At 36.8% G+C, this 24,575-nt stretch overlaps 1 protein-coding gene across 5 annotated transcripts in view; it reads left to right on the top strand.

The window, feature by feature from the left end:
* LOC128641413 (putative ferric-chelate reductase 1) overlaps positions 1-24,575 on the top strand; it is a 258,303-nt gene that overhangs the window by 162,010 nt on the left and 71,718 nt on the right. For 2 of the 5 annotated variants that reach the window (XM_053694039.1, XM_053694040.1), the window contains exon 1: positions 6,866-6,895. The exons of 1 other annotated variant lie outside the window; for it this stretch is intronic. In XM_053694039.1, coding sequence (XP_053550014.1) covers positions 6,881-6,895 — 15 coding nt within the window. In that variant the 5' untranslated portion in view covers positions 6,866-6,880. Of the gene's footprint in view, positions 1-6,865; positions 6,896-17,211; positions 17,350-17,390; positions 17,497-24,575 lie in introns of those variants that run through there. 2 more of the 5 variants (XM_053694041.1, XM_053694042.1) reach the window with 2 other exon arrangements.

The raw sequence follows: 24,575 nt of genomic DNA on the forward strand, positions 1-24,575 counted from the left end.
ACTTCTCGGGCGTGAGCACAATGTTATCTATATGGCTCACATAAACTAGCAGTCTGCTGTTGGGAAAAGCAAATATAAAAGCATGTGATAAGAGGCTGTCTGTAGAGCCTTTGAAACAGGCAGAACTTTGGAGGTTTAAATGCTATAAAGTATATTAATATAACAATGTTGGTTGTGCAAAGCTGGGAAATGAGTAGTAAAGGCGTTATCTATCTTTTTAAACAGTAACAATTTTTGTGCAGACTGTCCCTAAGTTTAGGAGACAGCCCATTTTAGGTTCAGCACTTGAGTAGCCCTTGCTGATTGGTGGCACGTGTGTATGTATATGTGTGCACGTGCCTGTATGTGTGTGTATGTATATATGTGTGTGCATGTGTGTATGTGTTTATAAGTGCTTGTGTTTATGTATATGTGTGTATGTGTGTGTGCATGTTTACATGTGTGCATTTGTGTGTGCCCATGTGTGCACGTGTGTATGCGTCATGTGTATGTGTGCATGTGTGTGTGCACAGGTGTGTGTACCTGTGTGCAAATGTGTGTCTATGCGTACATGTGTGCGTATGCATGTGCGTGTGTACACATGTGTGTGCACATGTGTGTATGTATGAGTGTGCATGTATGTATGAGTGTGTGTGCACGTGTGTATGCGTGTGTGTGTGTGCACAGGTGTGTGTAAGTATGTGTGTATGCATATGTGTGTGGACATGTGTGTGTGTATGCGTCTGTGTGTATACGTATGTATGTGTGTGTGCACGTGTGTATGTATGTGTGGGTGTGCGCATGCGTCTGTGTGTGTGTGTGTGTGTACTGTGCCTTTAAATTTGAAAAATGCAGCACCCAAAAGAGGCTGGTGCACATCCAGAAGGATCCTGAATTAGACCCCGCAACAAGTCATACATTAATTGCTTGATCATTGCAGGAAATAATTGATATCCTTATTTTACCACTGTAAATGATATAAAATAAATAATACTCCAGAGGATTTAAACAGGGTATGGCCCTAAATGGCAAAATAATGCAATTTTTTCTACCAAAATTACAGTTTAAACTTATTTAAACTATTTATTTTGTATGCAGATGTTTAGCAGTGCAGCCTTTGACATTTACTATGGATTGTTGTTAGGGTTGCCACCTGCCCCGGTATTGCCGGGACAGGCCCGGTATGGGACTGTATGTCCCAAAACTACCCTCTAATGCCCCAGGATAAGACCTCCCCTGGTGCAGCAGTGAGCACAGATTAAAAAAAAAATATCTGGCCAGCTCAATACCCCATAAGGAAAGAGTCAAAAGCAATAAGTAAATTAAGATGTCAGAATTTATTTAACTCAGAAATTATATAAAATTATATAAAATGAATAATATCTTTCTAAATTTGATACAAACTTGGTTGGCCAACCTTAAAAAATATATTGTATATATGTCAGATGTGACAACAATAAAAAATCAGTTATACATTTATAAAAGCAAAGATCCTAAAAGAATATTGCGTAAATTATCTGGATTGCAACACTGCGGTGAATAATACTCGTGCATAATACTATACTCGTTCATCTTGTACACACTGAAAACCAAAAGGTCTATCTCCTTCTTTTTTAAGAAATGCTTGTTTATTTGCCTGTATAAAAATAGATCACACATCCCTATGTAAAGTATTTATTATTTGGTTACAATTTTAACGGACTGCAACAGGTGTATCTAATCATCACAAGCAAATAGCTACAATTGCTATAACAACCCAAATACCTGCACAAACTATTTGGTGTTAATGTTGAACTTTGATATTAGATTTGTTGCAATCCAGATAATTTACGCAATATTTTTTTAGGATCTTTGCTTTTATAAATGTATAACTGATTTTTTATTGTTGTCACATCTGACATATATACAATATATTTTTTAAGGTTGACCAACCGAGTTTGTATCCATTTTAGAAAGATATTATACATTTTATATAATTTTATATCATTTCTGAGTTAAATAAATTCTGACATCTTAATTTACTTATTGCTTTTGACTCTTTCCTTATGGGGTATTAACTTTGAGCACTAGAGGTCTAAATTCACACGAAACATATCCCGATACTTTAAGCTTAGAGGAAGCTTTATTAGATCGATTAGCATACCCTTTACAGCGCACAGTTCATACACCTCCAACTATACAGGGGAACTCTAAGCCTGGGAGGAGAGACGGAGCCTGGAGTGTGTGGGAGGGGATTAGTCACGCCCTGGCTGCGCTGCGCAGCTGTGATGAGCATAACCGCGTGTGCGCCATCTATATGGAGACAAACAGGAGCAGAGTGCCGCCGGTCCTGTTAGGTAACAGCACAGAGGTAGAAACCAGTTACATGGAGACAAGCTTGAAGCTTTTTATGTAATGTACCAAAGGGTCACATTGTGCTCTAAGTCAGGGTGTTCTCATGTAATGTACTGGCTGTGACTTATATATATATATATATATATATATATATTATAATATAGGGACGTTGAGAGTGCGGCTGGTAGCCGCTGCTTTGCTTGTATCCAGCGATACGAATATGACATATTGTCTTGATAAAGGCCTGACATAGGGCCGAAACATTCACTGTTTAAATATTTCTTCAATAAAGCTTGAATTATTTTTAAAACCCTGTGAGTGCCCATACCTATGAGACTAATATATATTTATATTTGATTTCATATTGAATTTGAGGCCGCGAGAAGCCACACCCCCAAGCCACGCAGTGATACACACCCTCCCCACCCCCATTTAAAAAGTGTCCAGGAATCTTCTAGGCAAAAGGTGGCAACCCTAATTGTTATTGCTGTAAAACCCCTGGACTTGCCCAGATCTTGTTTATTTTAATTAAATTATACATCTTATGGAAAGTAACAATTAAAAACCAAAAAAACAAAAAGCTATGAAAATGAGGGTATTAGAGCAAGGGACACCAGGGTGATTGGTCATTAGAGAAATCCCTAATTACATATTTCATTCTTAGATATGGTATTTATGTTCAACCACCTAACTATTATGTGGTAATGATTCATGAATGTGAATAATTATATGGTTCTATCTTTCTATTACCTCAATACGTTTGCTCTCAATATCTAATGTAAAAAATCAGATTACTTAAAATCCTCACTATTTAAAAAATAAAGCAAACTACTGTCATTTTATACTCATGCAGGGCTGGACAGAGCAATCAGGCAATAGGACCTGGACCGAGGGCCCAGCACATAAAGTGGCCCTCAAGTGGGCATCCAGGGTGGGCTCCTAGCGCAGTGGCGAGTGAGTATGAGGGTCCCGGATTAAGTAGTCCATGGCCCTTGATATTGGGGGCCCTGTCCCTGGAGGAGTTGAGGGAAAGCAGGCAATGGTGCAAAGGAGGGGCATAGGGGGCAGGGTGGAGGAGTTGGTGGGGCCCTTCCTTAAATTTTGCCCGGGGGCCCTGGGGGCCCTGGCTGAAATTGTATACAACGTACTTCTGTGGATTCCATAGGAGGAAGGTTCTAAGACAGCTCACCCTCAAACTGGATGCTATAAATTCCTCACTTACTTTTCCCAAATGTTGGATGCTGACCTAGGCACACAGAATTTTTCTATATGTATCCTTTGTGAAAGAACATGGAGTCCCCCACAACAACAAAAATCCACATTAGTTATTTGTCCTTCACATGGCTGTCAATCAATATTTTGTTGGGGGGATTTTTATGGATTGAATTACCTAACCCCAGAATAAACAGTAGGTATGTCCAGCTATTGCCTCTAGTTATACCAGTCATTCATTTGTACCTTATTGTCTGTTGATGTCCCTAAGCGCTATATTCCTCTGTGCCCGATAGCTTGATTTTATTTTATTTTTTTGGAATACATTTTTATTAAGATTTCCACACATAACAAGAAGAAATCATTCAAAAACACAAAATCAACATGGTTTTGAAGGTGCATATTGCCAGTGTAGACATAAATATAAAGGTAAATAAAAGGAGGAATTTAATTACAATGCATCAGAAGTCCACATAAAGGAAGTATCTATCACACTTGCAATGGGGAGGGATTGAATTGTAGGTGCACAGAAAAAAAAGGGAAGGGGTAAAAATGATATATTGAAAATAACAATCTAACAAGAGCCTACCTCTCCGATAAACCACAACTAGGTGTGCTATCTAGATTTTCAATGAGGTTTTCAGCAAAGCTGGCTCTGATGTTTAGCTGCCATAAAGACTCATGCAGAACTAAATGTTGTCAAGGGTCAGAGGCTTAATCAAAAGAGCTGGGGGGGAAAAAAGTGCCTTCAAATGAATACTGAAAATATTTGTATTTGTTCTTTCTCTTCTCCAGCAGGAGCTTTGAATAAAAACTTTGAAGTAAATCTCTATTCAAGAACAAATATCCTTTTTTGTTCTCATTTCAGTATTCTTGGACCATTTTCACTAACCTGGATGTAAAAGGGACCCACAATGTAGTACACAAGAGAAGGTGATGAAAGACAGCTTGCTTTCATTTCTAATTAAAGGGACATTGTACACTAGATTTTTCTTTGCATAAATGTTTTGTACATTTATATAGTTCATCTGGGAATGTTTTTGTAACAATGTATAGTTTTTCTTATTCTTTTTAATAACATTGTGCTGATTTTCAGACTCCTAACCAAGCCCCAAACTATCAGAAGTAGACTGAAGTCTACAGATTCCTGCTGCTCTTGTTTGTGTAATCTGTCTTTCATATGCAGGGAAGGGGGGGTCTGCTCTTCTTGCTTTCCCAGCCCCTTTCATTGGGTGTCCCAGCCTAACATCATCAACAGTGCTAGACTGTGAGCTTCTAAATAAGTTTTTAAAAGCTTTTATACTGGATTTTTATATCAGTGTCTGTGCATATTCTTCTTTATAGTAGTGTCTATTACATGCAGTTAAATAAAAGTGGTGTACACTGTCCCTTTAAGGTCATTATAAATATCTCCTAAAATAATTCAGGCTCTGCAATACACCTGTTATGTGCAACACATTAGCAATAATGTAATAATAGTGGGCTCCTGGGTGGGATAAACCCCTCTAGTTAATAAAATGATGGAGATATCAAATCCAAAATAATCTACCTTTCAAATTTGTTCCCACTGTCAATCACAGGATCTGAAAATTAAAAAGGAGACCGGTAAAAAAACAAACAAGCAATAAATATAAAAACGTTGTTCCATATGTGTTCATTAGTTGAGTAAAATAAATACTTACCATACCTTATTTATTACATTGAATGTAAAATACAAAATGTTATATACGTTTTAAGCTGCCCCATTGCTTATACCTAAACTTTTTTATCCACCTTAAATCTCTCCTCCGCTCCATCAGGTGTATAAAAGGCTCCTCCTCTTCATTGCTGGTTTAATGAAGCGTTTTCCTTTGACTCATCGCTCCAGCCTTACTGTGTATACTGATACAACAAATTGTAGCCATAGTTTCAGGTTTTTGCTTCTCTAAACTACGCTCCGTCAGCTGCTGTGCCTCTGACCTCAACTTCCAGCACCTATCACTATCTGACCGAGCAGCACGGATTCCTCTTACACAGACTTCGCCATTTCCTCTGCAAGACAATCAGCTGCATATATACATCGCTCTGTCTGTACCATCTAGCACTCACTCCAACATATATGTAATAATAACCTGTGGCTTTAAGAGATTTAACAATCCTGGCACAATATAGTGTGTAATAAATGTTTAGATGTTACAGTTATATTTAGAGATCTGCAAAACTTGCAAACCAATACAATATAATTGGAGTAATATGGCCTGAGTAACTAGAGATAAGATATATAGGAAATATAGGTTTCTATAGTTACATAGGCAAGGAAATTGAAAAGTAGTTAACTGGTGCAGGTTCTGTGGCGAGGATGACTATAAACTGGAAAAGGTCATTTGCAGCACAATTGATAACACAAACTAATGTTAGAGTGAGTGCTAGTGCTAGATGGTACAGACAGAGCGATGTATATATGCAGCTAATTGCAGTACTCACGGAACCTTGCACATATGCTGCTGAGATGTCTTGCAGAGGAAAAGGCGAAGTCTGTGGAAGAGACGCTGTAAGAGGAATTCGTGCTGCTCGGTCAGATAGTAGTGACAGTTGCTGAAAGGTGAGGTCAGAGGCACAGCAGCTGACGGAGCGTAGTTTAGAGTAGCAAAAACCTGAAACAAAATTATGGCTACAATTTGTTGTATCAGTATACACAGTAAGGCTGGAGCTGTGAGTCAAAGAAAACGCTTCATTAAACCAGCAATGAAGTGGAAGAGGAGGAGCCTTTTATACACCTGATGGAGCAAAGGAGAGATTTAAGGTGGAAAATAAATGAGTAGTGTTAAGGTGGTATGATTTATGACACATGGGAACAAATGCCTCAGCTGTGACTACTATGACATAGGCTTTTAAAATATATAATTTGCACCAAACACTTTATTTGTCCCATAAGAGTATTTCAAAATGTATTCCAGAGCTTTGGGAGTTTTTCTTTGTGAAAATGGGTGTTCCTGTGCTAAATAAAACAACTTGCAGGGCCGACTTATTCATAAGGCACGGTAGAGTCTGCCTAGGGCCCACAAAAATCAAAAGAGCTTTTGGGGTTGATGAAAATGTGTTACTTTTTCTTAAATGGTAACAAATGAACATGTTGTAAGTTGCTTATGCAAATGAATATGAAGACTTTGCATTTTAGTTCTGCATCTGTAATAGCGCTCTGCTCTTATTGGTTAGGAAGGTGACATCATCCAGTCCCTGAAATAACTCAGTGCGAGCAAGTGCTGATTGCAATTGGCACAAATGGTCACAAGATATGCTTTGCACTGTAGTGCCCTCTATTCTGACATTTACAAAAAGGGGGCAAGGATTGGGGGCCCAAGAAGTCAAAAGGGTCATGGGCCCACAAAAGGTATGATGCAGCCCTGGGGAATTGCCACTGTCAGCCAGTGGACTACTGATAATAATAGGTATCAGCTGCACTTTCTTTCAGTTTCACTTTAATTATATACAGCTTTTACTTTTTTTTTTTTGCATGTTAACAATTGCACCTCCATATACATGAGGGAAAGATTTTGAGTGCATTTTTCCTTTAAAGGGACACTCAAGTCAAAATGAAACTTTCATGATTCAGATACAGCATGCAATTTTAAACACCTTTCACATTTACTTCCATTAACAAAATGTGCAGTCTTTTTATATTTACACATTTTCAGTCACCAGCTCCTACTGAGCATGTGCAAGAATTCACAGGCTATACGTATATGCATTTGTGATTGGCTGATGGCTGTCACATGATACAGGAGGAGTGGAAATAAACATAACTGAAATTTGTCAGAAAAAAAATCTAATACTAATTTGAAGTTCAGACTAAGTGCTATTGCATTGTCTTTTTATCTTGTATTTGTTGATTATGCAAATCTACTGTATTAACTGGTCTTTTAAGGACATTATTACCAATACTGGATATAGTAAATATGACCTCTAAAGTGTAATTAAAGGGCTATTATAGTGTTACCATTACATGCTTTAATCTGTTTGTGCATGTCATTTTAAAACTAGCAATGCTGTAATTCTATGTTTAACCCCTGCTAAACACATAGTTAAAGTCCCGCTTGGAACCCGGAGAGCTAGTCGCATGACCCCTTTGTGTAGGTTAAACACATAGCATTACAGAGTTTTTAGTGATCAAATGACATCCTATAGCAGATTATCATCAGGATGATTTGTACAAAAGATCACAAAAAGCAAAAAAAAATTGCAAAAACAGACAAATTATTTGTATATAACATATTGTAGGTTTAACTTATTTATAGTGTAGATTCTTCTTTGGCATTTTTAACAAACTGGTACTAATGGTAAAGAATTTTGTGTAAACTCAGATCCATTTCTACTCTATAAAGTGCTTACTGTGACAACTTGTGATGTCACTATGAGCATCTTATCTTCCGGCACATGTGTACTAATAAGTAGCCGTTATCAACACTCAGACACATACATTCCTTACATGACAGTGTGCTCAAGCTGTACTGTCAAACAAGTAAATGGAAACACGTCCTGGTTTTTAGGTCTATAAAACTGTATCTGAGCTACAATTTAAAGGGACTTAAAAAATGCAATAAGATAATGCCTTGATATGTTAGACCATTTTCTAATTTATCTGTTGCTTTCATTAAACTGGGTGTTTAACTGGACATTAATTGAAATTACTCTATGTTGTTATATGAAGCAAAGGGGTTAAGCACATGATTAAAGTCATCCTAGTCAGCAAAGTACTACTGGGAGCTAGCTGATGGGCCAATGACAAGAGGCATATATGTGTAACCACCAATCACCGGCTAGATTCCAGTAGTGCATTGCTGCCCCTAAGCCAATCTAGCTACGCTTTTCAAGAAAAGGATACCAAGAGAATGAAATACATTTGATAAAAAGAAAGTACATTTAAAAATCTCTTAAAATGTCATACTATCTGAGTCATGAAAGTTTCATTTGGACTTTTATGTGCCTTTAAGTAAAAGCTGTTTACATTTTAAGTGAACTGGGACTTTATTGCCCATTGGCTTGTAGGGACAACTCATACAGAAAAAAAAGTTGGTTTATTCAATTTAAAAAAAAAGAGAAAAACAAAGCACTATAACACAATTATAATACAATTTCAAAGCATTCTCTTTTATATAAAAACAACATTTGATGTCCCTTTAAAGAAAGTATTTCTTATTTACACTAGTTCTGCTTTATGGGTATTTATATTATATGGTCAGAGCTTGTTTTTTTTCATGAAAAGCTGTAGTTTGTAGGAGTACCAGTTATAGGAATAGTCAAAACAAAACTCTCAAGTTCATTTTTCTAGGAATATGCAGCATCAGCTAAAAGTAATGACTTAGTAATAACCTTTTGCCCAGTGAACGTGTTGAAACAGGCATGTAGTGTTTGTGTCAGTCACAGTGCCCATAGTATGTCAGTATTCTGCAAGTTCTTTATCTTATTTATTGGACAATGGACACAATCAAAGATGAAAAAATCCTATATGGACCAATATGTTTGTGTTTTTACAAAGGAGCTATTTTGGCTACAATCTGTTTAGCGCTGCGGAATCTGTTGGCGCTCTACAAATAACCGATAATAATACAACTGAATATATACATAATAGTACAACTATAAAATACACCAATGTTGTATCTGCAGGGTACTGTCTTGTAGGTCCCCATTGTGTTTCTAGGTTAAGAGGGAAAGTAAAACTGTTTTCCTTCCCTTCTGCAGCCCCTTCCTGTCAGACCATACCCCAAAACTGCCTAATCAAATCCTGGACTGGCCGACCTCACCCCTGGCACGCCCAGCTGTCCACCACAAAAATACTGGACAATCTCTAGGTGAATGTGACTAGGCACAATAAAAGTGGTATCACACAAAGCTCATCTGCCAAAAGTTCCCATCATTGAGCCAACCATGGATATGTTTCCCAGTGGAGCAGTCATTTTACCCCATGGCTGCCAGTAACATAGAAATCAACTATTTCACCTCTTCAGCTGTTACACTGCACACAAACAGTAGTGATTTTACCCCTTTTACTCTGTTTACCCCTTTTAAAATAGTCACTAGGAAATCTACTGACAGCTTTAACCTATGGTGTTAAAAAAAACTGGATTTTTAAGTGTCCAGTATTTTCGGGAAAATTTTACTAGACAACCTGCTAAAATAATGGACTGTCCTGTTGAATACTGGACATCTGGCGACCCTGAATCCCAGTTGTGCCCACAAACCACTCACAACTCTGCCCAATGTAAATGCAGTGATCTGCTCCTTAGGTCACAGCATGCTGAGAATGATAGTTTTACAAACACAGCCTATAATGGTGCAGTATGTCATTTTTAGCCAATGAAACTGGACTGTAGACATTGGGCAGCAGCTAGTGTGCTGGAGGGGAGGGAGTGCAGAATTGTGGTCCTTAGATCTAAGCATAAGCGCCCACTTGAATCAGTAGTAGTACCGCTCAAACAGAAACTGCGGCTGATTCAATCAGCAGCGCTAGTCGCATGACTCAGCTGTGTAACTAGCACTGCTGATTGGATCAGCGTCAGTTTCCACTCAGGACCAGCAGTGCTGCGTTACTTTTACTGTGTGGTTATCCCCTTTGTGTGGGTTAAAAACATAGAAATTCAGGGTTGCAATTTTTAAAATAACATACTCTAACAAATTAGAGCTTGTAATTTTTTTTAATAGTATGGCCCTTTAAGGGACCATGTACATAATTAAGTAGTTGTTACGAATTTATTGTATTCCACGCTCTGTATTTATCCCACTTGGAGGTTGATTTCTGCTGTTGCCTTTTGTTTACATGGCTTTTCTATTGAGGTGTCTAGTATTCAACTGGACAGCCCAGTATTTTAGCAGGCTGTCCAGTGAAATCTGTACAAAAACACTTAAATGTCCAGATGTGTTATTATGAGTGTAACTGTTCTTTTCAGTGTATTTTTGATCTGTTTGTAACACTTTTTTGTTTCGCAAAACAGTTAACGAGAGCACCAAAGCATGTTAACTTCAATTGCGCTCAAGTGATCGCTCTTACTTTCACCTTGTAATATGAGTGAAAATCATGACGCTCGTAAACACCTGTGATAAACCCTTTATCGCTTGAGTGTAACTGTTAGCGCTACACTTGTAATTTAGCCCAATGTTGGTAATATACCGGCTGGATGCTAACCCTTCTCTGTGCAAACAAAACTGTGTGGATTACTTTTTAGATTATCCCATGTTCCACACAACCTTGTTTGGACATTTCTCTTTTATTGCTTGTTTTATATCTATCCCTAATTGCTTTAAGCAGGGGAAACAGATAAGAGGGACAACTTAAGTTTAAACATGGCGGCAAAACACTTTAAATGTATTTTTGAAGAACCTGTCAGCTAAATGTAAAGGGTCTTATAGACCTTATATGCATTATAATTATGGCTAAAAAAGAAGTTATACTGTGCATTGTCTAGTATATATGTGTTACAAGCATGGGGTGTTTAAACATTGTTGGGTGTGTACCTCTAACAGCCAAGGGGGTCAAATCACTACTCTGGACATGTTTCACTGGCAACCAAGGGGATATAATGACTGCTTAGTTGTGAAAAATATATGTGGTGGGATCAAGGGTGAGGTCTAATGTTGAGCTTTTGTGGAGACATTGTGTCAACCCAGCTACGTCCCGTATCAAATCACCTATAGGTTGTCCAGTATATTTATGAAGCATAGCTGATAACCCTACATACAAATACCAGCTATGGGCTAGATTACAAGTGGAGAAGTAGTTTGCACTCACGTTCAATCATTAAAACTGCTATTAGTAATTTTTTGCTCTCGGAGATACACGCTCGTATTACAAGTTGAAAGTAAAAAGTTTTCTCTCTCATGTTCCTAACATCACGGTAAAAAATAGACTTTGAGAAGTTGCGAATGCAAAATTGCATTCCCCGTAGCCTTCAATGGAGCTGAAAAAGTTGAAAAAATACCTAGCACCCACAAGTTGCACAAACACGATTGCGGTCATTTAAAAGCATAACCTGTAACCTGTAGTGTACGGCAAACATTTAACAATAAATGTTCTCAAGAAGAAGAAGATTATATTTTTTTATCAAGGCATAAAGAATTTGCTAGATGTGAAAAAATTCATACTTTATTATTCAGTTTGTAAACAAATAATGTAGTTATCCCATTTCTTTGGCAATTACTTTGATCTGACACCAGATATTTGATATCGAAAGTGCAATTTAAAATATCTAAATACCTCATTTCAAAGTATTAATAGGGCTGTTTTTCAAGTTCTCAGTATACTGTAATTAAACCTTCTTTACTAGGTGTTTTACAGTATGATGAAATTGTTTTTTTATGTCATATATGAAAATGTGAGGATTTTGAAGTTTAGATTTATACAGTGTGGGTTACATTTTCTAAGGGAGGCTTGTCTGTTTATCTGAGTAGTGGTCCTATTATAGATAGCTAGACCATTATGGCACTGATAAATGAGGCAAGTAGGCAACTTGGGAAATGGAGGCCTGCACTGAAATAAGTATGGACATAACTGCTAGGGGTTTTCGGGTGATCCAAATGCTGCTATCATTGACAGATATTCTTTGTGTCCTCATATATAAATATACAAGCATATTTATTGCAGATATGTGCAGAACATCTGACCATTTATTAGTTTTAGGTAGGAACCCTTTTAATAGGTCAAGGGCACTTGGGAATCAGGCAAAATCTTGAATCTTAGGCTTATTATTCTATAGTAGTTCTGCTTACATACAAACCTAGTACAAAAAGAGTGGTGTCTTGCAGGGGAATAATATATTGTAATGCTACAAATCTAAAGTGTTATTTTTTTCATTATAGGCAGGTTGTTTCACCCTCGTTGGGGCTCTTCAGTATGATGTAGGTGTTATGTTATTGGACTCAAGCATTTATTTTAGGTTTACGGCTATATGCAAGTTTTTCTGATGATTACATTAATGTTCGTAACCACACTTACAAAGCGTGAAATGAATGCTTGAGCAGAACAGCAGCACCAACCATAGACAGCCTGTTTGGCCCATTTGGGGCTCATCCCTCCATTGTATTAATCTTAGCAAAAAACAAATATACTTATCTGTGCAAAATTGCAACACTTATAATTCAAAATCCATTTCAATATAATGGGCAGCCCTATAGCAAAGGGTGGAATGCTCGAGGACATCAGGATCAATCATAATGACTTGAGTGAGAAAGAGTCCCAAAGTAGCGAAACAGGCTGCCTATGATTGATGCTGTGTTATTTAAGCCTCATGTATTTCACAGTTTGCTACACTACTGGTTTAAACTGACAGGAGCATAAGGGGTGCCATATTAAAAATGCATTTTGAATTAGTAATAAACTCTGTGGGATAATTTCTCTATTCTATCCATTGTATATTTATTTATTGCTGAACTAATTAAATGGAGGGGTTATCTCACTCTATTAACAACAATACATGTATTTGGTACAATGAGAGTGCCTGCTCTAAAGGATGGGTGTAAGTGCAGACTCTGTTACAATCTAGTGTTTCAGTGCTTAAATCTTATATTTAAGGAGAACTTACCTCTGTTTACTTACAGTGTAGAGAAATAAAAGAAATCCCTGATGAAAGACTGCACTCAGCATGGGACATGACACTAGTCCCTCTGAAATCTTCAATCTTCCGGCCACTGCCATGGAGTATTCCAGTCTTCGGTATACTGCTTGCCAGATATGAATCAGTCTATGCACATCTTGTAAGGATTTTTCATCCAATGCAAGAACATAGGTGCATGACACACTGTACCTTATAATCCAGTATAATGCCGTGGGGTTTATATTCTAGGCCTTTACTAGAAGTCCTTGCTTTAGAGCATTTGCAGACTAATGATGCAGTTTCTAATCTGAGGTATAAAATACAGAACCATCTTATGGCGTATTAAATCTTGTGCTTCACTACGACTCTCTGCTTCAAAAATCCAACAGTAATACTTGTCCCACGGTGACTGTAAACATTCAAGTTTAGTGTCACAGACATGATAGTCCATGTTCCAGGGTGAGCAGTACTCAAATAAAATTGTAAACCAGTTGCAAGGTGCTTATAAGCTAGCAGTATTATTGGTGTCCCTACGTCAAGGCATTGCATTGTGGATATAAGTGCAAACATATTAATCATATCATTGTATTCTCTTTGCCAAGATCCTTAACATTATTACATTATACAGATATGTGTAGTGAGAGTGGATTTAAGCCATTCAATTTGATTTAATATCAGTTTATTAAAGTTATTGCAGTGCAAGTATAATTATGCTTTATTGTTGGTGTTATGATTCAAGTTCTAGTGTCACAGAGATTATTTGTATATCTTATATCAAAAAGCCTTGAAAAGTACAGAAAGCTTTAAACATAGAGAACCAAATTAAAGCTAAAGATTTTTATGAAATGGGAAAGTAAATGAAAAGCACAACATAAACGTGACATCTTATCTGACCTCACTGCCTGTGGGCTCTTGGAACAGGATCTATATTTACAATCTAGAGTGGTAATGAGATGTCTTGCTCAAAGAGCTTATAAAATTGTTAATCTCAGAAAATTTTACCTTAGATACTTACAGTTTGGTAATATAAAAATCCTTGAAGGACATCTGCCATCAGCGCGTATACTGCAGGCCAGATGCGCATCAGTCTGTTCTGAGTTTATTTCAGATCGCCAGTTGTCTTTTCTTCATCCGGGTCAAGCAGAAAAAACAGCTGCATCAGATGCTGCACCTTACAGCACAGTGTTTAATGAGGGTTCCAGCACCAGTGAGTTTGCAGCGTGAGGACATCTGCCATCAGCGCGTAGTATACTGCTGGCCAGATGCGCATCAGTCTGATCTGATTTTTTTTTAGATCGCCAGTTGCCTTTTCTTCATCTGGGTCAAGCAGAACAATCAGCTGCATCAGATGCTGCACCTTACAGTGCAGTGTTTAATGAAGGTCCCAGCACCAGTGAGTGTGCAGCGTATAAATTGCAGGCCCATGCCTTGAGGTTTATATTCTAGGATTTTACTAAAAGTCCTTGCTTTAGAGCATTTGCAGACTAATGATGCAGTAATTCTTACCATCCTTAAAGCTGGTTTAAAGCCTTTACTACCAGCTGCAAGTCTTATAAAGATATGTAAAGGAAGCACAGAAAGGCATTGGTGTGTCCTACAGTTATGGCTATAATACTTATAATGATATAATATGTTTAAAATAATTAATTTAAAATGTTAAATATGTATCAAATTATATGTATTTTTAAATAAAGGTGTGAAGATAATATTGATCATTATTATTTACGGTTTGTATGCTATGTTTTGTCTCAGAGTACTGTACCGGTAGTAAGCTACAAAGTTTAAGCTATTACTTCTGTCACGTATCTGTATTATTTTACAATATATATAAATGAGTTGTGGTGATCATGGTAACACTACCTGTAGTAATTGGTGTTCATACCTGCAGCTCCCACTGGATGCCATTTGCATTGTGTTAGAGGTAGTCACTGTTCTTTATAACAGCAATATACAGAGCTGTGTTAATGCACTAGCTTTACTGTAATTAGCTAGCTGTGAAATAAAGATATTAGATAACTAATATTTACATGTCAGTGATAACAGAAGCTCAGCAGGATCAGTCTGGCAACTCTAGTAAAGTGAGCAGCAGTTATGAGGCTGGTGGCTTTGTGTTGTCAGTTGGTTTTGTGACATAACTGCTGCATAACATAAGCCACTCACCTAAGGCTGTCACCATGACAACCAGGCATCACATTATACGGTGACTGTCAGTTTAGCCTTTGTTTATGTTATTAGTGTAGCTTTAACATAAGATGTTTAATTGTGCATAATAAAACAACTTTGTGATATACTCATTATTTATTTTGCCCCTTTTCATGTAGTTTAGCTCTGAAAATTGTACATTGAGTTGGAACTGCATCCTGCTGACTTTTCAGAGCTAGCTCTGCATCAAATATTTTCCTTATTGACTTTAACCGATAACAACTGCAAAACAATTTAGTTTATACTAACTTAATGGCAATCATTAGCCTTGTTGTCTGCCAAATCAAACTTATTTGGCTCCTCCAAATAAGGCGAGTGTTGGGTGCAGTTTTTCTATTGAAAACCAATTGCAGTAAACAGGATTTTATTTTGTTAAACAAATGTTTACACTTGGCTGATTTGTTATTCTGTAGGACGGTAACAGAAATGTCTTGTAATTACAAGGTGTTTACTGTCCCTTTAAGTTCTAACAGAACTAGCGCTGCAGAACCTATTGGCGCTCTACAAATAACTGATAATAATAGATAATAATAATACTAATAACAAAACTCCCATTATAAATCATGAGTTTCCAGTGTGCTTATATGTTGGGAATAGATTAAAAAATTACATGAACTGCTTTGTTCTGGTAATATCTATAGAGCTATGGCTGAGCCTAAGGATCATGTCATGTGATTACCTCTGGGGTTACCAGCCATACTAATTAGCATATGTAATTGTGCAGTGTAGCTAGGAAACTACAGGTGCTAGGTCTATCATTATTTAATAGTAGAGTCCCCACATTTAGAAGCCTTTATGTCTGTATCAATTTTATATTAATTATAGTTGATCTGAACCATACAAATAGGCTGTCCAGTACAATCTGTACAAAAATACTGGACATTTAAGAAGACCCCCTTTTTTTTTTTTTTTTTTTTTTGTCGTTTTTTTCGTTTTGTTTTGCTTTGCTTTGGTTTTGTTCTTTTTCTTCTTTTTTATTATTTAGGGTAAAAGAAAAATTCTAAGCCAAGTCTTTGTTTAGATACTGACAAATTATGGAGGAATGATACAAAACTGTTAAATTTCTTGCAATCTATTTCTGTTATAAAGTTTGTTATTGTGCCCTGCGTGGCAGATATCATTTGATCAGTATGATTGTATTATTTTTTGATGGCTTATGCAACAAATAAAAGATTTAAAAAAAAAAAAGAAGACCCCTGTCAGCTAAATGTAAAGGGCATTCTAGGCCTTTATGCATGAGAAATATGGCTAAAAAAAACTTACACTGGGCATTTTCTATTATATGTGTTACAGACAACCACGGGGGTGTACAATAATTGCTGGGTGTTTACTTCTGGCAACCAAGGGGTGAAAAATATATGTGGTGGGATCAAGGATGGGGCCTAAGGTTGAGCTTTTGTGGGGACATTGTGTGAACCCAGCTACGTCCCGTGTCCAGTTACCTATAGATCTTCCGGTATTTTTGTGGAGCACAGCTGACAAACCCTAATTGAGAATACTGTAGTATTAATATGTTTAGTATTTATGGTGGGATCTATGGGTAAAGTCAGCTATTTTAAATGACAAAATAAAAGTAAATGAGCTTTTTGTAAACAGAAGATAATTCTAAGGGAAATAAAGGGGAGAACATTTTACAGAGCAATGTCCCTTTAATTCCTGATATGCATTTGCAATATGCATCAAATGCAATACATATTTGCCCTTTTAAAGGGAAAAGGAAGCGTGTACCTCTCCAAAATAATTTTTAGTATGTTCATTGAAATCATTTAATTTTTATTATTATTTTAGGGTTTTTACATTGCAAGTTTCTAGGTATAAAAACTTAGGGAGTATAATAATACTACTGTCTTCCATTCAAAAATAGCTACATTCGTGACGTCACGTCCAGCAATTACAACCTTACAGTGGAGGATTCGTTAAGACACCGCCCCCCAAGTAACCTGGCCAATAATAGAAGAGCATAAGGTGTTGTCCCCGCCCCTTACAAGTTCTCCGGGTTCCCCTTGCAGAAGACGGGCAGTGAGTGCGCGCGGTGCATGCGGCTGGAGCGGGCTGCACGGTATGTACCGGGAGGGTCTGACTTGTGCACAACAGCGTGCGGTACCGGAATATAATATGCAACCTGTGCAGGAGAGAACCTGGCACACCGGTTATTCCCGCTGCTCCTGCACTTCCTATTGTCTCTTCCTGCTGAAAGCTGTGGCTGGTGAAGTTGTTTTTCTACTATTTGACTTTATATTCCCACTTATAGCGCAGGGTTTATATGCAGTACAATACAATATAAGGGTTATATATAGGGCAATACAATATAAGGGTTATATATAGGGCAATACAATATAAGGTTTATATGCAGGGCAATACAATATAAGGTTTATATGCAGTACAATACAATATAAGGTTTATATATAGGGCAATACAATATAAGGGTTATATATAGGGCAATACAATATAAGGGTTATATATAGGGCAATACAATATAAGGGTTATATATAGGGCAATACAATATAAGGGTTATATATAGGGCAATACAATATAAGGGTTATATAGGGCAATACAATATAAGGTTTATATGCAGGGCAATACAATATAAGGGTTATATATAGCCTATATATAATATAGGGCAATACAATAAAAGTTTTATATGCAGGGCAATACAATATAAGGTTTATATGCAGGGCAATACAATATAAGGGTTATATATAGGGCAATACAATATAAGGGTTATATATAGGGCAATACAATATAAGGTTTATATGCAGGGCAATACAATATAAGGGTTATATATAGGGCAATACAATATAAGGTTTATATGCAGGGCAATACAATATAAGGTTTATATGCAGTACAATACAATATAAGGTTTATATGCAGGGCAATACAATATAAGGTTTATATGCAGGGCAATACAATATAAGGTTTATATGCAGGGCAATACAATATAAGGGTTATATATAGGGCAATACAATATAAGGTTTATATGCAGGGCAATACAATATAAGGGTTATATATAGGGCAATACAATATAAGGTTTATATATAGGGCAATACAATATAAGGTTTATATGCAGGGCAATACAATATAAGGTTTATATGCAGGGCAATACAATATAAGGTTTATATGCAGGGCAATACAATATAAGGTTTATATGCAGGGCAATACAATATAAGGTTTATATGCAGGGCAATACAATATAAGGTTTATATGCAGTACAATACAATATAAGGTTTATATGCAGGGCAATACAATATAAGGGTTATATGCAGGGCAATACAATATAAGGGTTATATATAGGGCAATACAATATAAGGTTTATATGCAGTACAATACAATATAAGGGTTATATGCAGGGCAATACAATATAAGGTTTATATGCAGTACAATACAATATAAGGTTTATATGCAGGGCAATACAATATAAGGTTTATATATAGGGCAATACAATATAAGGTTTATATGCAAGGCAATACAATATAAGGTTTATATATAGGGCAATACAATATAAGGTTTATATGCAGGGCAATACAATATAAGGTTTATATATAGGGCAATACAATATAAGGTTTATATGCAGGGCAATACAATATAAGGTTTATATGCAGGGCAATACAATATAAGGTTTATATATAGGGCAATACAATATAAGGTTTATATGCAGGGCAATACAATATAAGGTTTATATGCAGTACAATACAATATAAGGTTTATATGCAGTACAATACAATATAAGGTTTATATGCAGTACAATACAATATAAGGTTTATATGCAGGGCAATACAATATAAGGTTTATATGCAGGGCAATACAATATAAGGTTTATATGCAGGGCAATACAATATAAGGGTTATATATAGGGCAATCCAATATAAGGGTTATATGCAGGGCAATACAATATAAGGTTTATATGCAGGGCAATACAATATAAGGTTTATATATAGGGCAATACAATATAAGGTTTATATGCAGGGCAATACAATATAAGGTTTATATGCAGGGCAATACAATATAAGGTTTATATGCAGGGCAATACAATATAAGGTTTATATGCAAGGCAATACAATATAAGGTTTATATGCAGTACAATACAATATAAGGGTTATATGCAGGGCAATACAATATAAGGTTTATATGCAGGGCAATACAATATAAGGTTTATATGCAGGGCAATACAATATTAGGTTTATATGCAAGGCAATACAATATAAGGTTTATATGCAGGGCAATACAATATAAGGTTTATATGCAGGGCAATACAATATAAGGTTTATATGCATGGGCAATACAATATAAGGTTTATATGCATGGGCAATACAATATAAGGTTTATATGCATGGGCAATACAATATAAGGTTTATATGCATGGGCAATACAATATAAGGTTTATATGCATGGGCAATACAATATATAAGGTTTATATGCATGTGCAATACAATATATAAGGTTTATATGCATGGGCAATACAATATATAAGGTTTATATGCATGGGCAATACAATATATAAGGTTTATATGCATGGGCAATACAATATATAAGGTTTATATGCATGGGCAATACAATATATAAGGTTTATATGCATGGGCAATACAATATATAAGGTTTATATGCATGGGCAATACAATATATAAGGTTTATATGCATGGGCAATACAATATATAAGGTTTATATGCATGGGCAATACAATATAAGGTTTATATGCATGGGCAATACAATATAAGGTTTATATGCATGGGCAATACAATATAAGGTTTATATGCATGGGCAATACAATATAAGGTTTATATGCATGGGCAATACAATATAAGGTTTATATGCATGGGCAATACAATATAAGGTTTATATGCAGGGCAATACAATATAAGGGTTATATGCAGGGCAATACAATATAAGGTTTATATGCAGGGCAATACAATATAAGGTTTATATGCAGGGCAATACAATATAAGGTTTATATGCATGGGCAATACAATATAAGGTTTATATGCATGGGCAATACAATATAAGGTTTATATGCATGGGCAATACAATATAAGGTTTATATGCATGTGCAATACAATATAAGGTTTATATGCATGTGCAATACAATATAAGGTTTATATGCATGTGCAATACAATATAAGGTGTATAGGCAGGGCAATACAATATAAGGTGTATAGGCAGGGCAATACAATATAAGGTGTATAGGCAGGGCAATACAATATAAGGTGTATAGGCAGGGCAATACAATATAAGGTGTATAGGCAGGGCAATACAATATAAGGTGTATAGGCAGGGCAATACAATATAAGGTGTATAGGCAGGGCAATACAATGTAAGGGTTATATGCATGTGCAATACAGTGTAAGGGTTATAGGCATGTGCAATACAGTATATACAGTACAATACAGTATATGCAGTGCAATACACTATAAGGTGTATATGCAGTACAGTGCAGTATAAGGGTTATGTGCAGTATAAGGGTTATGTGCAGCGCAGTATATGGTGTATATGCAGTACAGTTTAAAGGGATAGTCTAGTCGAAATTAAACTTTCATGGTTTAGATAGAGCATGCAATTTTAAGCAACTTTCTAATTTACTCCTATTATCATATTTTCTTCATTTTCGTTATCTTTATTTGAATGTAAGCATATGAGCTGGCCCATTTTTGGTTCGGCACCTAGGTAGCACTTGCTGATTGGTGTCTAAATGTAGCCACCAATCAGCAAGCGCTACCCATGTGCTGAACCAAAAATGGGTTGTCTCCTAAGCTTTCATTTTTGCTTTTTCAAATAAAGATACCAAGAGAACGAAGAAAATTGATGGTAGGAGTAAATTAGAAAGTTGCTTAAAATTGCATACTCTATCTGAAGCATGAAAGTTTAATTTTTACTAGACTATCCCTTTAAGGTGTATAGGCAGCGCAATACAGTATAAGGTGTATAGGCAGCGCAATACAGTATAAGGTGTATAGGCAGCGCAATACAGTATAAGTTGCGTGTAATTATAGGAAATATCCTGAAGTTATTCTCTAATGTGCTGTACGTGTATCTGGGGCTTTGCTAATGAAGTTTTATTACTAATTTAAATACATTTAAAAAGATTACAAGCATATTCAACTTTATATATGAGGGACCACATTGGAATTATTATTAATAATATTGCTAATTTACATTGCAGTGCAAGTGAACAGGTTTGACAAATTTGTATTAATTACATTTAAATATATAAACATTTGATATAGATGGACCTAAAATCAGGCCTTTATTTAGCAAGGTAAGTGTCACTATCTATATGTACACAATACACGCAGACATTTAGACATTGGTGCCTCTAAAAACGTTAAATTGGGTCCTGACAAATGCATTAAAAACAGGCAAACTCAACTTTTTCAAACACTGGAATTAATATATGTAAAAAAATAAAAATGTAAAAAATATATATCAATGATGAATACTGTTTTATCTCTTTATCCTGTATACCCTATACATCTCTATAAAAATAATAAAAGGGACAGTATTCTATGATTTTTGTCTTTCCTTTAATTTGTTCCCAATGATCAGTTGCTTACTAGCTGTAAATAAGCAGTAATAGCCATAACATACGGTACATACTAAATTATTAAACTTTTGTAGGAAGGGCAACTACATTTTGGTACTAGAAAATGCTTCTAAAATCATTTCTTTTTAATGACACAATGAGTCTATGGATCATCTTAATTACTATTGGGAATATCATTCCTGCCCTGCAGGAGGCGGCAAAGAGCACCACAGCAAAGCTGTTAAATATCACCTCCCTTCCCTCCCAACCCAGTCATTCTCTTTGCCTACGTTTAGAGCAAGGAGGTTGTAAATTAGGTGCTAGAAAAGATTCTTCAATCAAGAGTTTATTATTTAAGGTAGTACAGGATTGTGCTGCTTTGTCCTGCGGTGTTGCCGTAGTCCATATCAGTCTCTTCAGTAGAGCAGTGGTGGCTTTAGAGCAATGGGAACTTGTGGGACATAATTCTCACTGTGCCTCTCATACTGATGCTGCCCTAACTCTGAAAAACTGAGAAGTCTTACTCAGTCCTTTCTTTTTGTCACAGGTCCATGTGAGGGAGAGGACCTCTCAAACCTGTGACCTGCCTTGCTGTCAGCAGAAGAGAAGGTAAGTGCTGACTTTGATTTTCTGGGATAACAGAGTTCACTTGTTGGGCACTACTTCATATGAGGGACATATAAGGATGCCTTTATTAAGAAATGGGCACTTTATGTTATAATAAATAAATTATCCTTGTTATCAGGAGACTCTATGGTACAGCAGAGTTGCAGGCACTGGGGCAGGTAATGCTTTTGGAATATATCTCCCGGCATTTACTTTATTAAGTATACAGAATGGGAGATCGTTACATTGGCTATGCCCACGATGGGCGGGGCAAGAGGAGGCGGCAATTGTGTATGCGTGCCTTTTTCCCTTCACTTCTGACAGCGGAGGGTGAAGTTCTTATGTGACTTCTAATACGCATCTCATAACTCAGATGCACATTTAGACAGAGACTGTACTCTTCTGCTGCTACGAGTGCCGGGTCTGACAGTGTGGGAACGGCTCCTGCTCAGAGGTTTCATCGGTCAGGTAGGCACCTCAGCAAAGTATTGCTGAGGTGTAGAGCTGCTTAGCAGTGCTAATCTAGCCTTCTATCCTGTCTAGCCTTAATAAATAATTAAAAGGAAAAAAAGTTACTGTTTAAAATTTAAAGGGACAGTAACGTTTTTTTTTTGTATACTTGATTTTATTAAAAGATTTTTACTTTTTCTGAAAAATTGTTTCATTGTGAGTCAGAATGGACCAAAAGGCCTTACAAACTGTCACTTGTTCCTTATGTTTTGATGCCAATGTGGAACCACCAATCTTTTTCTGTTCCTCATGTATGAAAGGACTTTAAGCTACAGGGATAGAATTTTTTTTCTGAGCCAGCATTTTCTAAAGAGGATGCTGTTCAGGAATCTAATGACAATGTTCAATATATGCCGCAGCTTTCTCCTCAAGCGTCCCAAATTTTACCGCCCTCACATGCAGTGCCCTGCGTTTCCTCTCTAACTCCTGTTGGAGTTACTTTAAAAGATGTCGCTTCTCTCATGTCTTCTGCAGTTTCAGATGCGTTGTCTGCTTTTCCTAAGTTACAGGGAAAGCGTAAGAGGAAAATCAGACGTTCAGTAAGCGAGGTTTCTGACGCAGGTATTGCTATTGCGGATGTCCCCTCCCAGAAGTCCAAGGAGGGGGATACTGTAGTAGCATCTGAAGGTGAAATTTCAGATTCTGACAGTGTAATTCCTCTTACTGATACTGAAGTAGTATCCTTCAGGTTTAAGCTAGAACACCTCCGTCTGATACTTAAGGAGGTTTTAGCTACATTGGACAACGACTCCACGGTCGTTGTTAATCCTAAAAAATACAGTAAGCTTAACAAATATTTTGAGGTACCTTCCTTGATAGATGTGTTTCCGGTACCAGACCAAGCTTCTGAGATCATTACTAAGGAGTGGGAGAGGCCGTGTTTCCCTTTTTCTCCATCTCCTATATTTAAAAAGATGTTCCCCATAGCCGACTGTCAAGGAGGCTTGGAAAACAGTCCCCAAGTTGGAAGGAGCGGTTTCCACTCTGGCTAAGAGAACTACTATATCCATAGAGGATAGTTGTGCTTTTAAAGATCCTATGGACAAAATAATAGAGGGGTTACTCAAAAAGATGTACACTAGGGTTTACAATGGCAACCAGCTGTGTCCATTGCTACCGTTACCAGTGTGGCAGCATATTGGTTTGATGCATTGTCTGATGCTATTAGGACAGACACTCCCCTGGATGAGATCCAGGATAGGATAAAAGCTCTTAAATTGGCTAATTCCTTTATTATGGATGCTTCCCTTCAAGTTATCAAACTGGGAGCAAAGATTTCAGGTTTCTCTGTTCTAGCGCGCAGAGCTTTATGGTTAAAACCTTGGTCTGCGGATGTATCCTCTAAGTCTAAGCTTCTAGCGATTCCTTACAAGGGGAAAACCTTGTTTGGACCTGGCCTGACAGAAATAATTTCTGATATTACGGGAGGTAAGGGTCATCTTCTCCTGCAGGATAAGAGAAACAGACAGAAGGGACATCAGAGTAATTTTCGTTCCTTTCGAAATTTCAAGGGAAATTCTTCCTCTTCCGCTTCCAAGCAGGAACAGTCTAAGCCATCATGGAGACCCAATCCGTCTTGGAATAAGGGGACACAATCCAAGAAGCCTGCTATTGAATCAAAAACGGCATGAAGGGCATGCCCCCGATCCGGGACCGGA

The sequence above is a fragment of the Bombina bombina genome, chromosome 10 (assembly GCF_027579735.1).
Source record: "Bombina bombina isolate aBomBom1 chromosome 10, aBomBom1.pri, whole genome shotgun sequence".
NCBI lineage: Eukaryota > Metazoa > Chordata > Amphibia > Anura > Bombinatoridae > Bombina > Bombina bombina.